General features: G+C 42.3%; 3 protein-coding genes across 3 annotated transcripts; 1 reads left to right on the top strand and 2 right to left on the bottom strand.

The window, feature by feature from the left end:
- Positions 1-431: 431 nt before the first annotated feature.
- Positions 432-3,264, bottom strand: shld3 (shieldin complex subunit 3). Its single transcript, XM_079735341.1, has 4 exons — positions 3,169-3,264; positions 2,311-2,550; positions 1,523-2,190; positions 432-1,023 (listed from the first exon to the last, which is right to left on the bottom strand). The coding sequence occupies exons 2-4, from the start codon at positions 2,495-2,497 to the stop codon at positions 820-822; spliced, it is 1,059 nt and encodes a 352-aa protein (XP_079591467.1). The 5' UTR covers positions 2,498-2,550; positions 3,169-3,264; the 3' UTR covers positions 432-819.
- A 3,476-nt stretch (positions 3,265-6,740) lies between these two features.
- On the bottom strand, positions 6,741-13,468 carry LOC307071590 (serine/threonine-protein phosphatase 2A catalytic subunit beta isoform). The gene is made up of 8 exons (XM_079730622.1): positions 13,076-13,468; positions 11,689-11,727; positions 10,649-10,819; positions 9,585-9,758; positions 9,305-9,394; positions 8,403-8,564; positions 7,801-7,919; positions 6,741-7,391 (listed from the first exon to the last, which is right to left on the bottom strand). The coding sequence occupies exons 1-8, from the start codon at positions 13,175-13,177 to the stop codon at positions 7,319-7,321; spliced, it is 930 nt and encodes a 309-aa protein (XP_079586748.1). The 5' UTR covers positions 13,178-13,468; the 3' UTR covers positions 6,741-7,318.
- Positions 13,469-14,694: 1,226 nt separating this feature from the next.
- Positions 14,695-16,720, top strand: srp19 (signal recognition particle 19). Its single transcript, XM_079747959.1, has 5 exons — positions 14,695-14,825; positions 15,468-15,543; positions 15,666-15,737; positions 16,091-16,199; positions 16,309-16,720. Exons 1-5 carry the CDS (start codon positions 14,788-14,790, stop codon positions 16,437-16,439), a joined length of 426 nt encoding a protein of 141 aa, XP_079604085.1. The 5' UTR covers positions 14,695-14,787; the 3' UTR covers positions 16,440-16,720.
- Positions 16,721-17,190: the final 470 nt, after the last annotated feature.

Genomic DNA, 17,190 nt, shown 5'->3' with positions numbered 1-17,190 from the left:
TTTTGATTTCAGAGCTGAATTTCCTCAACAATGTACTTACCTGGAGGTTCCCATTTATCATATTTTAAACACTGGCTGCAGTGTTGCCAGATCTTGCTGGGAATCTGGCCCAATCTGGCAACACTGCAGGCACCCTCGATCCCGACGTCACATCCGGTAACCTAGTTTTTTTTTTTTTTCTCCCCTCTAATGCCCTATAAATCTATGGAGCTGTCAGAGGGGGAGTGCAGAGGCCTGTGCCTCACAGAAACAAAAGAGTGGGGGTACGCGCACTGACACGCCATTGTACTGTATTCATTCATCCTCGCCCTCTCATTCAAGGGCCGCTTTGAAAAAGGCCTGTTGTTACAGTCTTGGTCTGTGGGGGAGGCTCCCGGGTTCCTCCGACATCATGTGATTTTCAGATGACTGACAGACAAACAAACCAGCCATTGCAAAAATAAATCTTTGTTTAATAAATTTGATGTTCGCCTGTAGGCAAATTATTTATAAATGCTTCACATTCTGTCTTAACATAGGATAACTTGGAATGTTTATTGATTCACAGTCCCTGCTGCGTCCCAACACATCTGTGACGCCTTTTTCACACTACATGCGCCCGTCACGGATGGGGGCTTGTTGGCGTATCCATGTGTTCTTCCGGGTTGTATTACAAAGGCGATTTCATTGGACAGTGTCCTTGCGCATATTTGCATAACGCAGTCTGATTGGCCGACGGATCTGTTGCTGCCTGAAAAGTTGAACATTTCTAAACTTTTTGACTTTCTGTCCAGACAGAGTCTGCATTGGTTACATGTTGAAAGTCCATAGTGCGGAGAGCTATAAGGTGAGGATGTTGCCCAGTTTGGGCACAGAGAGGGTGATCTGTCCAGAGAGAGCCAGCTCCTCTTTCAGGTGTTTCCCGACGTGCTCAGAGTAGAGAACATCACAGAAGACCCAGATCTGCTTCTGCTCCCTCTGGATGTTGGCGTTACATGTTGGCAGACTGGACCTCTTGATGGAGCGGTTAAGCTGCCGCCACACCTTTGAACCACAGGACAGGAAGTATTGATTAGAGGGGTCTTGGTGTTGCTAGCAGCTTAACATCATCTGATTACGCTCTATTAAGAAATTTAAATAATTCCTGTCACTCAGTCATACACATCCAAAGAACCAAAACCACACTGCACAAGATCAAAACTAAATAATATACATATTATAATAATAACATTATTTGAGGAATTCCATCATAGTGTATACATCAACTTGTGTTAGAATCTATCTCTTATACCAATGTTAACGTTTGAAAACCACCAGTTGTGAAAAAGATGAGGCTATAATATAGGCTCATCTTTTTTACAACTGGTAGTGGTGACTTGTTGAGTTAGGTGAAGTCTATGCCTCAGAATATCTACTATATTCTGAGACAAAGACTTCACCTAATCCAACAAGTCACCGCCACTCACTCACACATCCCCCTCCCATGACATCCAATCATCATCAGCTGGTATCTTCCTCCTAGAAACCTGTAATAGTGGCTGACCTGCTCCAGGTCACCAGCGGACCCCAGGTTGTGTTGTCCGAGGAGCCAGCGGGCCCTCTGCTGCAGGTGCAGCCCATGCCTGATCACCGTCTTGAGGAAGGGTTTGGAAAGGGATGGGGTACTCCGCAGCGGAAGCCTGTGATGTGCCACAACGCTCCAGGACCTTTTGACGGCCCCGTCTTGGATGTGTGGTCTGCTCACGGGTTTCTGTGTCCTCTTTTCTAGTGTTGGCCTAGCCCTGTCTGGTGAAATGTGGATGGGTGGGCTCGGCTGGCTGACGGTTGCAAGGGGAGGAAGAGGAGAGTGGGGGGGTTTTGGAATGTACGAGACATCATTGGATTTCCCTAGTTTCCCTTGAGACGGTCTAGTGCTTGGGGTTATGCTGCTGCAGGAGAAAACTGTTTGATTTTCAGGCCCGGCGTCAGTGATGACGACCGCAAATGTGGGCTTCTGTTGATGGTCGGTCTCATGCAGTCTGTTTACTGGTATCTGTGATTGAATGTCTTGTTTGTTATTGTATACTGGATGAGCAGCCGTATACACCCTTGTATCTGACTTTAATCTGTCTGGGAGAGAGCTTGAGGTAGGGTCACCAGAACCTACTCTGCTTGTCAGGTTTTTTGAGTTCTGGTGGGTTTGGTTGTCTTCTTGGGTCTTCCTGGTGATGGCTAGAATCAAAACACAGAGTTAAACATTTAAAGCAAGGTCTGAGAAGAAAAATTGCATTAAAATTCTCCCTCACTAAAATGTACAAGTACTACAATGGTGTGTAGATCAAACACACTAACCATGGGCTGTTGGAGCTGGTTTGGATGGTCGGATGGGTAACAGCCGGTCACTAGTGGATGGAAACCAGGGTGTAAAGGTTGGCGAGACCCGGCAGAGAAATGGCTCCAGCGCAGTCTCTGTCCGCCATATCAGGCTGCTTAGTTGACCTGCGTCGGCAGGCTTGTAATGTAAAACCACATCCTCCATATGGAACACTGTGTCAGGATGACACAGAGAATCCTTGTATTTTCTTCATGATGCTACAAAAAACAGATGTCATAACGTGAGAGGTAATCATTTCAGGGTTTATATTATCACTTATGTCTGACAAATGTGCTCATTGTAAGTCGTTTAGGATAAAAAAAAAAACGTCTGCTAAACGCCCTAAATGTGAATGTACCATTCTCCACAATGTAATAAGGAACAGCAAAATACCTTCGTAGGCGAGGTGGACTCAAAGGTTTAATCAACAGAGTTATTTTCATACGATTTTCTTGTGGATTGTTTTTTTAGGGTAATTGGGGGAATCAAACGGTAGTACCTATTGGGTGTTCAGTAACCTAATTTGTTGACATTACACAAAACTAAAGGACAGTAGATACTAGACAATTCTTTCTGCGGAAATGAGATGTCGCCAAATTTCTAGAAGCGCTGTCCTGCAAGTGTCCTGGCATAGGACAACGGATTTAAACGACAACTCATTCCACATCAAACATAATGAACTAGATGTTACCGTGGATGTTTTCGAATAACGTTGAATAGGTAATGTTTGTAAAGCTATACCTAGAATATTGAAATATAAATAAACGGTTAGTTGTCTAAGAGAAACCGATCACTGGTTCAGTTATTCGGGCCTGTAATGTATAATAGGTACTTACATGCTAGTAGGCCATTAGTTGTTTATAATGATGATTCTATGGTAGGCCAACATCCATGTAGGTATGCCATAATAACATCACGCTGGTGCTGCCAACAACATGGGCGCTGTTCCGCGCGATTACCACCAAATCTCGCGATGTGCCTGTTTGAAATTACGGACTACAAAATTACTGGCTTCAACAAAAGCCCGTTGACTTTTTACATAATACTTAACTATATGCTGAATGCGGCCTTCATCCACGTTCAAATACCCATACGTTATGTGCAGTACGGATCCACCAATAATCAATACTGTGCCCCAGGTACAACTACAATTAAATATACAGCGAATTCGATTTTTCCACTGGATACTCAAACGATTACTCAATATGGAGTCATTTGAACACAAGGTTAAAATGAAATTAACCTTGTGTTTATATTAAAATGAAATTAACCTTATTATATATATTTAAAAAGCTACTTCAGCACCAAGAAGAAAAAAAAAAGGGCTTTTCTTTGCCTTATTCTTCCACTGTATATAACCAGCCCCCCGCTTTTAAGCCTCCCGCTGTCCTTATTGGGTTCCTCTGTGTGTTCTTCAATTATAGGTCCCAGGGCCGGCCCTGTTCACCTGTGGGCCCTAAGCAGGATCATAAAGTGGCGAAGTCACGCCCCTTCCGGTAGAGCCCATGGGACCTATAAGATCGAAAAATATGATTGGTTTTCAATGGAGAGAAAATAATTATCTTCTGGTCCCAATATGCCCCGGATTACACATATGTTGTTTGTGGATTTAAATGATAATTTTTCATGTCAAGAGTTTGACCGTTTATTGTGCAATTGTTCAGTTAAAGGCTGTAGAGAAAACACAATGAGAAAGACTACACGTCTCGTATGTGACGTCACGCTCCCTGCGACTGGCGTGGACAAGACAGACAATCTCCCCATCGGCATCTCCACATGCCCCGATTTATAATGTTTTTCTCCTCTTTCGATGCTTTTATCCTCCCCTTGGAAAAAAAGCGGTGAAGTGGAGCAGAGAGATCGCCATGTCTGTATCGGAGTTCCAAGAGTGGGTGGTGAAGTATATCATTCGCGTCGAGAACAGCGAAGAGCTGTGGTTCACAAAGCGGCCTCACACAAAACCTAACATTATCAAACTTCTTTTTAGTTTTCTTTGCATTATCATTTAAATCCACAAACAACATATGTGTAATCCAGGGCATATAAAGACTGGGACCAGAAAATAGTTACTTTCTCTCCATTGAAACCCATTCATATTTTTCGATCTCATAGGTCCCGTGGGCTATACCGGAAGAGGCGTGACTTCGCCACTATTTTGGGGCCCTGCTTTGCGGTTGATAGAGTAGTTGATAGAGTAGTTTTGCCACAGAGAACAAGCAACTGTATGCGTTCATAACCCTTACTGTTTTTATCCGTACCCCTTTGAACATGATTTTCTGCTATTATTTTACTACTTATTAAGTATACTCACTAAAACAGTCAAAGTAAAGCTTACACACTTACCACATTTCTACTTTTACTTAACTCTCTGAATGCCTTGTATATTTTAAAACAGCACTAACTGTTTTGTCCACTAGGCGGCTTACAACTTTTAGTAGCAAAACATCTTCAATAAAATTGCTGGAGTCTTAACCCTTTGAACTGCTTTTTCCTTTCACATTTTAGGTTAAAGTTGAAATTTGTATTTGTGTTTGTATTTGTATTTATTATTTAGAAGTCATCAAGATAACAATAAATTCCACAATAAAAACACTGCACCACAATTATAACTTCAGTTAAATTAGACAAAAGTGCAAAAGCAAGGTTCAAGAGTAAAATATATGCATGAAACTAATTTGTAATAATTGAAAGAAAGATACAGTAATGATTGTCTCATTCTCTACAACGTCATCTATCTTATTGTCTCCTCTTCCTTCACTTCACTTTCTAGATCAAGCCTGAATTATTATGACATTCAAATCCCAAGAAATCAACAAAACAATTAGCAAGGAAGAAAATGCTATGAATAATAAATAAATGAATAATATATAAGCAAATAACATAGATAAAAAATAGATAAAAAACAAAACAAAAAAAACACAGTCTTAAAGCCTAAAAAATCAACAGCTTTCATTTCGGCCCGATCCCCTTTCAATCCAAAACCAGCGGCGCTGAATCAAACATCATGTTCCTTGCTTGTTGCCCTCTCAGCAACACCGAGCATTAACAACATGTGTAGGGTTGCCAGGTCAGTCAGAATAAGGTCATTTTAGTTTATCATGATCAGACCTCTATGGGACAGACAGACACAGTAAAAATTCTTTCTTATGCTATTAGGAGCTGTATGTTTATGTTTCCTTTCAAGTTAAGTAAATTGTTTTGTGTAATTAAAAAAATGATTTAAAAAATTATATATATACATAAAGAAAATAGAGCGCTCTTGGAGGCCGAATCTGAGGTCCCATGGCATGCTACTTTATGGATGCTTTTATATAGGTGTTAATGGGCCCCTAATGCAGTACTTGAAGACGTTCACTAAATTCAGCCTTGGTGCAGAATTACAGCCACTACGAGCCAGTCCAACAATGCGCTTTCCACAAACGTGCCGTTTGTGGAGGCGGGTCAAGGTGGAGGGTGGGGTTGTGGCCCTGAGCAGCTTGAGGCCACAGTTCCATGCGCTCGTGTTTAGTGGATGTATGTAATGGCGAGGCGCACACAGCTTTTGGCCGTGTTTTGTAAATATTCTAGAATACTCCGGGTGCTCCTGCGGGAGACCTGGAGCTCTATATCTAAATAATAAATATCCTATTATACATAGATATCAATATATATATTATCACGGCCAAAAGCTGTGTGCGCCTCCAGACGATATTTTTAATCTCCAACGACTGCGTCGGGTTCTCCGACGTCTCTGGTTCTTCCACTTCCACATCAATCGGAAGTAGATTGAACCGCGACATGGAGGAGAAAGGGATTGTTGCCCGCGATTGTCTCCCGCCAGAGCCCTGGTGCCCGCAGCCGAGGCACCACCGCATGGGCAGCGGACAGCGTACAGCACCGGGTGGTGGTGCTTCGGCAGCGGGGCTCCGGCGGGAGACAATCCCTTTCACCTCCATGTCGTGGTTCATGTACTTCAGGGAGTCAAAGCCACAGTTCCTTTCCCCAATTCCTTCTCAACCATGGCTGAGATATCCCCCACTACGAGTATCGTTGTGGAAATACCAGACAACCTGACGTGTTATGCGCCATGACAGCAGAATGGTTAGCCAAATAACAAAGTGTACACTTGCGTTACAGTGTGTGCATTCACACACACGTTGCGCTCGCACGGTCGTAGCTCATCGTCTCGATCAGAGGGTCAAATTCTCTGGGCGGGCAAGGCAGAGAAAGGGGAGGTAACATGGCCCCTTATCACGTCAAATTCGAAATCAGAGCGTCTGAGCTTTCATTTTTCAAAAGGCGGAGCTCGTTTAACGTGATTTCTAGCTGCTTAAAGAACTATGCAGACTAGGAGAACTCATTGTTAGAAAACCTCATAAAGTGAACTTTTCATGCCATGGGACCTTTAAAACCAACACAAACAGCTGAGTCGTTTGTCAACAGGAAGTTTTAATTCATACGTCCGTCGTGTTTATTCAAATTACAGTAATATACCAGCGCTGGCCAGACAGCTGAACTACTCGAAGCAATCAGGTTTCAAAAGGATATTTTTTTTGTCTTTTTTTTTTTTCTTTTATCATCTTGCAACAGAAAAAAGCACATATGCCATGAGAGGATGTGATGTAGAGTGAATAGGGGAGGTAGGGTTATACGTCTGGTCTAAACAAAACAAAAGAAAATAAACTTTGAATGGTGTACATGTTGTAAAAGGAGTCGAATATGGCACATTTGGTCCACGTTGATAGTTGTATCATCTCATCATTTTCTAACATGTATTAAACTAAATAAAAACAACATAGCTCAACAGATCGTATGTGTGTTTTGTCTTTTTTTCTGAAGCACAGCGTCATGACAGATTCAGAACACAAGGGGGCCCTGGCTCTTTAAGATACTTTTACGTCATCCGTTTCTCAGCCAATCATTCGTTTCTATTCTCCCTGGTACTGACTCCATGTTTCTGTACGGGGTGGAGCTCGATGGGTGATTGACAGGGATGATTTTGGACATTCACAGGAAGTAGTCTGGAGTGCGTCTGGTCACATGGGGCTCTCCACGGCGAGGAGCAGGGTCGAACTGCAGGCTGAAAGTCGAGAAGGAGCGCCATTAGATTGAGAAGTCATGTCTCCTTCCCTCACTTTGGTTGGTTGAAAAGACTAGTTTTAAATTAGTTACACTTCATCCACTAGACTATGGCTTGCTTGTTCCACATTAATACTGTTTCTGCATTAACATAGCACCAGTCAGCCTACATTCTCAGAGTCGTGTATGCAACAGTTTAGAATATAAAGTGTATTTTAATGGGACTTTGGCTAAAGTAAATCCTAGTACTTCCATCCTTTGTATCAAGATACAAAAGAAAAGACAGTAATGACTTTAACAGCAGGGTTAGTTAGTGCAAAACCCTGTAACCAAAGATCTCATCAGAACTGGGTTCGGCCCTGTCAGTGAAACGCTACCCTTGGCGTCCCTCTTACTAGGTTACTACTTACAAAGAGTATTTGAGAGTGTCATCCAGTTCCATGATGGCTGCCTGGTTTCCACAGCGGTAGCAGTAGTTTGGAGCACTGAAGATGGTCACCACGTTCTTATCATGGCCCCAGTTGTAACCCTAGAAGAGAGTAACAGGCCATTACTCAACATGAGCCACCATCTCAAACTACAATCAACAAGACATTTGATTGCACTATCCATCTACTCAATCTGGTAAAACAAAAAAAGACTGAATCTGCCCCTTTCGTTAGATGTCAAGCCGTTTTACATTGGGCTTCCCCCGAATCCCAGCCCTTAACTGCGGTAAGCATTTCGCTAGAAGCCACGGGAGCAAATGCGGTGTGTGTGTGTCTGCTTTTGTCTTGATGTACAAGTTAGACAGCTTTTCATTATTGTTTTAACTTCTCACTGCAAGAAGATGTAAAACAATGATGACCCATCCCATCATCATTATGATCCCACAAGAGGTCAACTACTCGAATCTGCAGCACTTTCCTCCCATTTAAATTAGAAACCCTGCAGCCCCATGCTGGGGTTTACAAGCATATTTCTGGGATGCTGATAAGGACGTGAGGCCCCGTCGACTGGGGCCGGGGCTTACCTCCATGACCAGCTGATGGGCGCGGGACACCAGCGTGAGCCCGTTGGCATGGTTGAATGTCTCCGAGATGTCCTGGCCAAAGGTGTAGCCAGCGCCTCGGGGAGAGATACCCCAACCACCGCGGTCATCAGGATCTGACCACAACAGGTCACACATGGGACCCTGCCGGACACACACAATTTCTTTTATCAAAAGGACATAGAATGCATATGAGAAATAAAAATAAATACGTGGGCAACATTTATGTAATCTATCCACAGAAATCTAACTGGACTCAAAACGGATTCAACTAGCTCATGCTGAATGAACTGAACAACCGAGAGTTTGCATGCTCACAGTCTCTTGAGTCAAACAGTGTCTGCTGCTTTGGCTTGTGGTCTATCTGGTGCTCTGAGCTAAAGGACTAAAATATCTCCTGCTCTGCTTGGGAACTGAGGCTAAACTCACAAGAAGCAGCTCTGAGGTCAGTAGATGTTTCCTCAGGCTACTGGGAATAGTTGCAGCTGGGGGGTTAGGGTTACAACAAAGCCCAACGATGCACAAGAGCCTTGATGGGACGAAAACAGATCGGCACCCGCCCACACCCCAGGACACACTCCATACCCCCCTCCCCACGCCAAATGACTTAATGCAGATCCATCACAGATTGTACACGTCTCCAACACACCCGAGTTGTTGCCATAGCACATTAGGATTTGATCATATTAAGGACAACTACGCAGCCTGGGTCCCGGATGCACGCTCACGCACGGACTGACCCCTGATCCCTGCTTGACTACTTTGAAACTTGAACGCGCTTTCAGAGACTGAAGAACAGCGTTTTCAGTTGAGCATCCCCTGAGACCATCCAACCTCAGTCCTGGAACATTCTTGGGGTCAATAGGATGAGGAATTGTGCTAACCTCATGTGGGACCTCTTGCAGGCGGTCCAGGGCTCGTATATGATCCAGAGTGTCTATAGAAGGTGAAAGACCCCCGTGGAGACAAAAGATCTGGGTTGGAGACAAAAGCAAAAAGGGGTTGTCCACTTTAGAGAACAGTATCATTATTATTGTACATTATTTAGTCTGCAACTAGAATTACAATGTTTTTTTTAATTAATCTACATAACAGAATAAAATTCATTTGATTCATTTGCAACATTGGTTAAGTAAATATCTTAGCAGTCTGCAAGTGTCTCACCTGTCCATCTACCAGGGCTGTGAGAGGCAGGTAGTCAAAGAGATCTGTGAAGTACTTCCAGACATTGGCGTTGCCATACTTCCGGAGACATTCGTCATAGAAGCCATACACCTGTGTGATCTGTCGCGACTCATGGTTCCCACGCAGGATGGTGATTCGCTCCTGAAAACGCACCTGGTGGGTGGGGGCAAACAGATAGTTCAGTACTGGAGAAATGGCTACTTGACTCCTAGTTCGAGGTAGGTAATCCTCTAGCCTAGGGTTAGTTATTCAAGATGAGATTGAGGAAAAGTAAGGATGGTTGCATCATTCCAAAGGCCGTCTCAAAGACCTTTATAGGGCCACCTCAAGTCTGCTATGGCAACAAGCCCTGACCCCTAGTATTCTTTACAAACAACCAGAGAGCAGTCAATGTAATAGAACACTTAATTACATTACATCTTCCTCTTTCCTCACTTTGGTTGATGAAACAGTTTCAAAGGGATTAGTCCATTAGTAGGCTCAGAGTAATTAGAGTACCTCCACTTAATTATGGCTCATTAGGCTACCACTGCAAGAACCCTAAATGTTAAACACAGTAACATGGAAGATCAACATAAAATCTCAACAAGGAACGTTGAACAGATACAGGAACAAGTTGATAAGCTTAGTTTGCACACACACAAAAGACGATGACAAGTGAGGGCGCAAAAGGTTTGACCTTCTCTGAACTCTCCCGTTTTCAGGAAATTATCATGTCTCATGATTTACTTCATTTGATAATTTCCTGCATCAACCATGGGCAATAATTTGACCCAGTAATTGTATTTCATTAGCTGCGCTTTCTTCTGTACACCATCAAAAATATAGTGATGCATCATCATGACAATCTATTCCTGCCCCCTCATGAACCACACACAGTAGAAATGGGTGTAAGTGATGAGCCATTAAGGACCCGCCATGATCAGACAAGTTCAGGCTCAACCTCTATCGGAGATGAGTGAGCAGCCACAGTCACCCACGCTCAAATTCCCTTTGTATTCGTTCTAAATCTCCATGCCACACAAATACCACCCGCAAGGTACCTTTAAAGTGACGAGCAGTGTGACCGTCTCCACGGAGTAGTAGCCTCTGTCAACGTAGTCGCCCATGAACAGGTAGTTGGTGTCGGGAGACTTCCCTCCGATCTTGAACAGCTCCATGAGGTCGTGGAATTGCCCGTGCACATCCCCACACACTGTGACGGGGCATCTCACCTGGAGAACAGCAAAACAACACACGCAACCAGTGTCAGCAGCCCTGATCGCGCCATCTCATTGACAAGACAAAGGTGGTGGTGGTAGTACCTCCCATACTGCTCGGGTAGAGCACATTGGCCAAGTACCGAGGGCTGGACAGCGGTCTGTACTTTTGGCTCACTAGTACAATACAGTAATGCTGCCTTTTTCTTATTTGGCACCAGCTATGGCCTCCTTGGGTCAGAGCTTCAACTTGTATGAAACCTAACATCCTGTGGATACTTGGCTAGTACCAGACCATCGTCTACCCTTTCTTCCCTAATAGAAAGAAACTGATCTGCTGACTCATCACATATCTCCAACCGCAAGGGCAAGTCAGAGGCTCGGGGCTAATCTGCCGTCATCAAGCTGTGTTATTTATCGGGTGAGTGCGTTGTGAATCATAATGGAATGCAACTGATCTAACTGGTATTAAAGTGCAAGTGCCGTTTCAGCCTGATTAGAACAGGAGATTTTAAACGTGTGTTTTGGTCAGAGAGGTCAAGAAAGGAGGAGGTGCGTGTTATCCTTATTGTTAGAACTCACATCAACTTTGTGCTACCTTTTCAGTGTATCGTCAACAAACTGGTTAGCATAGACTTCAAAACATAGGATTTTGCTCCCGTTTTATCTATATGACGGTCTTATTTTGGGGACCTTGACCAAATTGCATTGATTACTTTGTTGCCGGTCATATAAGACATATAACCACGTCTTAAACAGATTGATATATTCAGATCTTTGCTACAGCCACGCCCTTATTTACATGCACGCTGAAACAGTCACAGATATAAATCCTTTGTTGAAATGACCATAAAACATGGTGGAAGGTTTGTTATCAGTCTCACCTCCTGGACGTTTGACTCCTTGGTCAGAATCTCCTTGGCCTAGGAAAGAAAAACAAGGCAGTTCAAGGTACCTCATTCTTATTTTAAATCCAGCTATACATTATACTTTACCCGTTGTTCTAATGATCCAAATATACACATTACAACCCGAATTTGAAACTTGCATTATACAAATGGTTTAAAATACTTTGTTGCAACTTTAAAGTAAAAGCAGGTTTATAATGTCAACAAATAGGAGCAAACAGAATAGAAAAAAAGAGTTAGGCAAGTAGGCGGTAATGCATTCAAATTTACATCACTTTTGCCTTACAATTATTAAATGGAGAACACTATAAACATGCATTATGCATCAGAACTGGTGTTTCAAACACCAGAATGAAACCTTATAAAACTTGAATACGTTTTCTTTTAATGGGTTCAACAACAACAAGATTGCAACTACCGATTTTAGTCTTAATTATATAGATTTTGAAAGCCATATTTTATTTTCCGCAGCAAGTAAGTTATGATTCAAATAGTGTGAGAATATTTGCCTAAAATCCACTACTTGCTATAGCATGTTGACATTGCCTTTTCCAACCCCAAGATGTTCTAGATAAAGGTTAGGTCGATGGCAAAACGGGATATAATATACACACACACACACACACACACACACACACACACACACACACACACACACACACACACACACACACACACACACAACAATAAGCGTTGTGTGACTCCCTCGTCAATTGTGATCCTATTTATCCATGAAATGTATTATCATTTCGGCAAACTACAAGAAGTACCACGAACGTCGCTGAGGGTAGTTTGTTTATTGGATTCCAATGGCATGCCAAGCAGGTATTAGGAATAATGCAATTTCATTTTCTGATCAGGCATAGAGCCACTAAAGAAGTTTTTTATATGCAATCAAGGGAACCTTTTTTTAAAAAAAGCTACTACAGTATAAAGTGTACGCGTGTAATAACACATTCAGTGCCAAGCATCTGGGTCGAAATGTGCACACAACTTTGATGATCGGTCGAATTAAAGCATACATATCTTAATAAGTAGGCCGAAATGTGGACCCGTCTAATTGATAGAACATATCGATTCGATTGCAACCAAGGGCCGAACACGGATGGGTGGGCAAAGTGTGATTCATACAATGCATATATTTGTATATAACCCTACGTCACCACGAAATATAAAAGCCTGGATGAGTTTTGATACCTGTTCATCGAGCAGGTTATCAAACCTGATTTACACCGAATGGACCCGTAGCCGCCTTGATGAGGCTTCCAGGAATTAGTCGGATCCGGTTTCGCAATACAGGCCATATTTATACACGGGGAATTTCTGAACTAAAAAGAAAATAAATCGGTTAATTCGCACATACCTTTTCGCAGAGTGTTCTCACTTGGTTTTCCGATAACTGTTTACAGTCATTTAGCTGTTCGATCCATTGGTCTAATTCTTTCGTAAAAGATTTGTCTTCCATGACAGCCGCGGTAGGTTGCTAAGCTAGCTGAGTTAGCTTCCTTCTATTCACTTAGCCTTTAGCTCCCCGTACTGTTAGCCCGATCTAGTCCCGCCAAACCGGTCACAAAACGCACAACAAGATCAAACTATGAAGACCCAATCATTTAATCTATATCATTATAAATGCATCCACGATCGTTGCTACTGTACAGAAATAAGCAATAAGCACACGGGGTCGAGTGTATCGAGGTTCCCCGATGCGGCAGAGCGTCGTCCGGGAGAGAGTAGCGGCGTCACACGGCTAGCCGACGTGCTAAAAGAGCTAGCTGTGATAACATACGGGGATTTGAGCGTTTATTGTGCCGGAGCGCCGCCCTGCAGTGTTGCCAGATTGGGCGGGAAATCAGGCCCAATCTGGCAACACTAGCGCCCTGTCCAAGGGAGGGGATTTGTTGATGCCAATGACTGAGCCTGTTCTCAAATGGGGCTGTGAGGTCAAAGCGACAGTTTCCGATATAATACATTAATTGTCTCCGAAATAGCCCCCAACTTTGTTGATAGAACAAAGTCTATCAACACTGTTCTGCATCTACCTCATGTATATTTCAAATTTTCAATTCCAATATTGTTGTTATTAATATATTGCCATTGCACTGAACTGCCTTGCACTGTATTTATATTTATATTGAAATCTTAAATCTCTGGCCGTATAATGACTGCACTGATATTGCACCACTTCTTCCCCTTATATTGTTTCTTCCTCTAATGTTGTTATTGTATATTCTTTTTTGCAAATTAATATATTATGTTGTATTGTTATACGGTATATTTAACAGTATATTTATATTTCGTACTGTTCTTTCTGTTTTTTTGTTTTCTTTTTTATATATTAACAATAGGTTAAGTATTGAGTGTTGTACTTTGAGAGCAAAGGGTTAACCGAAGTCAAATTCATTGTTTGTTACGCAAACCTGGCCAACAAAGCAGAATCTGAATCTGTATACTAACTATTCGTCACCATAGTTCGTTCTAAAATAGCTTGATTTCTATCGCGACGCAGTTAAAATAGATCTGCAGCTCGATAAGCAGTACCTTGGTTGCCAAATATCCTTAATCACGGAATATGGTGAGTTATGGAGTGATTGTAGTTGTACAATTATATATATATATATATATATATATATATATATATATATATATATATATATATATATATATATATATATTGTTGGTGTATGCTTCTGACTTCCAAAGTTCCAAAACTTGGAATTTGCAGGAAACAGTCACCTTCGATGGTAGGCGGTATCTACTATTCTTTACAACTTTTGAGCAAAATACTCAACGTGCCATTAAGCAAAACAATACAGTTACAGTGGGGTATGTTTTGACGTATCATGAACTTATCTTATACATACATTCCTTTACTGAAGGCCCCGCACCACTTGGACGCACCCATTCGGGTTATGCCGTGCTTTAAATCGAGCGCTCTCGTTGTCGTGCTGCATCCGAGCGGATCTCGCGAGAAGTCATAAGTCTGCGTGGTTCACAGCAGCCAGGGAAACTGCTACAACTATATGATATATCTGGATAAGCGTATACATGTGGTCATAAAGACTCTGTCGATAAAATATGGCGTATCTTACTACAAATCCCGCGGATAAGGAGAGGTAGGCAAATATCTAATCGTTGGCCTATTCACATAGCTATAGTAATGTGATCGTTACATTTAAATTGGTGGTTCGAGCAGGCTAGGTATGTAGCCTCAACCCAGTAAGGATACGTGTGACTAAACTTGCTGTTTGACAAACAGCTGTTTGAACCTCAGAAATCTGTCTGATATAATTTAAGCAAACTTTATCATTATCATCTGTCGATTAGATATGATTGCCGCAGGACAACTTATGGCCAGTTGTAGATGTGGTGGTGGTGGTTGCACCATGATTTAAATGCAAATTACATTTGACTAACGTTGGCCTTTATGCCATTGCCATTTGAAACTGCGATGAACTCGTTTCTAGGTCAAAACAAATAATGAACAATAGTACAGTAGACATTTGAACGAAAAATAGGTATTAAATGGGAAGCGTTTGAAGCACAGCTATTCAGAGCCTATTCTGATGTGGTCTACGGTTATGACCGCCTTATCCATTTTAACCAATTACTTTGAACACCAATCAAAGGACCAAGTTGTTGAGTCTCCCCGCATACAATGTGTTGAGATCTATGGTTTACTTATTGTAGTCAGTTGTGTTTTTTTTAATACATTTTGCAGTATTAACCGTGTGATGCTCATTTTCTTGTGATTGTAGGTTTATTTGTGTGTATCCAGTCTACCTGAACAGTAAGAAGACGCTGGCAGAGGGGCGACGGATCGCGGCAGAGAAGGTAAGGTCACCCTCACAAGGCTGAACTTGATTGTAATGGAACTGTTTTGTCTGCATTTAGGCTACAATTAATTGCAACAAATAGAACTGTTGCGGTTTTATTCAATTTTTTTGTAATCGCAGGCAGTAGAAAATCCTTCCTGTTCTGAGATCAAAGATGTACTGAGTGCAGCTGGGCTCAATGTTCTTTTGGAGGTAAGGCAATTATATGTGAAATATACTACTAGTCAATATTCAGCAAATTCACATGTGCTAGTAGTACACCATCCTTACACCACCACCATTCCATACAAACTGATGTCTGGGGTTGACCCGAATGGACCGCAGATCCCCTGGCCAACTCCCCAGCCTCCTTCGAGCTGTAGTGACATCACGGTTACCTGATTGGCTTTAACGACGGTGTTATAAATAGTGCACTATAAGTTGTGTCGCCAGTGGTTACTGTGCTTCAGAACCATGCTGTTTATTTTAAATTCCACTTACATACCACAACAAGTAGCCATGCCTCTTGCTGCTGTTTGATATGAAGTGTGCATGTTTGTATACAGAACCACATGCACCCCAGGGAATGGAACAGAGACGCACAGTTCAGAGGTCGGGTCAGAGTTCAACTCAAACAGGAAGACGGCAGCCTCTGTCAAGACAAGTTCACCTCGCGTGAGTCTACCGAGTGCCTACTGAGTGCCTAATGTGTCTGTCTCTAGGTACACATGGGCCGTGACTCTTGAGGTGTAACTGAGCTGCTGTGTTCCGTGTGTCTCTCCAGGTAAAGATGTCATGTTTTACGTAGCAGAGATGATTCCCAAGTTGAAAACCCGCACCCAGAAGAGTGGAGGAGGAGACTCTAACTCCCAGCAGGCTGACGGAGGCAAGAAGAACAAGAAGAAGAAGAAGTAGTGGTCATGGTGGTGGTGGTAGTAATTGTAAAGGAAATACGGTTGAGGTTTTATTTAAACAGCATTTGTCAGCAGGATTAACTGACTTCATAGGAGTGGTGGGGAGTTGCTGACAAATTAAGTCTGTTTTTATTTGACATGTTTTTGTTTAAAGCGGATATTTTGGTTCTCTATTTCCTGAATGAGTGTCAGTGTTTGTACCTCCTAATACCGGGCTGCAAGTATTTTTGTTTATTTCATTCCTGGGAATGTGGAAAGTTTGAATAAAAAGGTTTTTCAATATTGGCTGTTGTTGGTTACTTCCATGTTTTCTGTTAGGTGCTATTGGATGAAAAGCTGATTATACCCCAACTTCCACTAGCAGTTGTGGTTCAAATGTAAACACTGCATCTGGATCACAACATTTAGTTGTTTTGGTTAATCCTGCTGGAACCAGTTGATACATAGATCCATAGATCTCCTTATACAGGGCATAGCTGACCTCTTGTATGATCACAATCAGTTCTTTAGAAACATTTTCCCTGAAAAGAAATAGCCCTTTCTCACTTGGCCTTTGATCATGGTTTAATTTCTAACCGGCTATATCGAATGTGGTAAAAGCATTAGTAGACAACTATGTTTACGATAAAGAAATGCGTTTGGGTGCGCTAACATTAACTTCTCTCTTTTTTTTCTTCAATTAGTCATTTTATATAACAGGACTGGGCCACTGTGGTGGCTGAGACTGCTTCCACTTCTAGATATTACTGTTT

The sequence above is a fragment of the Pollachius pollachius genome, assembly GCF_949987615.1.
Source record: "Pollachius pollachius genome assembly, chromosome: 1".
Lineage (NCBI taxonomy): Eukaryota > Metazoa > Chordata > Actinopteri > Gadiformes > Gadidae > Pollachius > Pollachius pollachius.
This window is presented reverse-complemented; position numbering and strand designations above follow the sequence as displayed.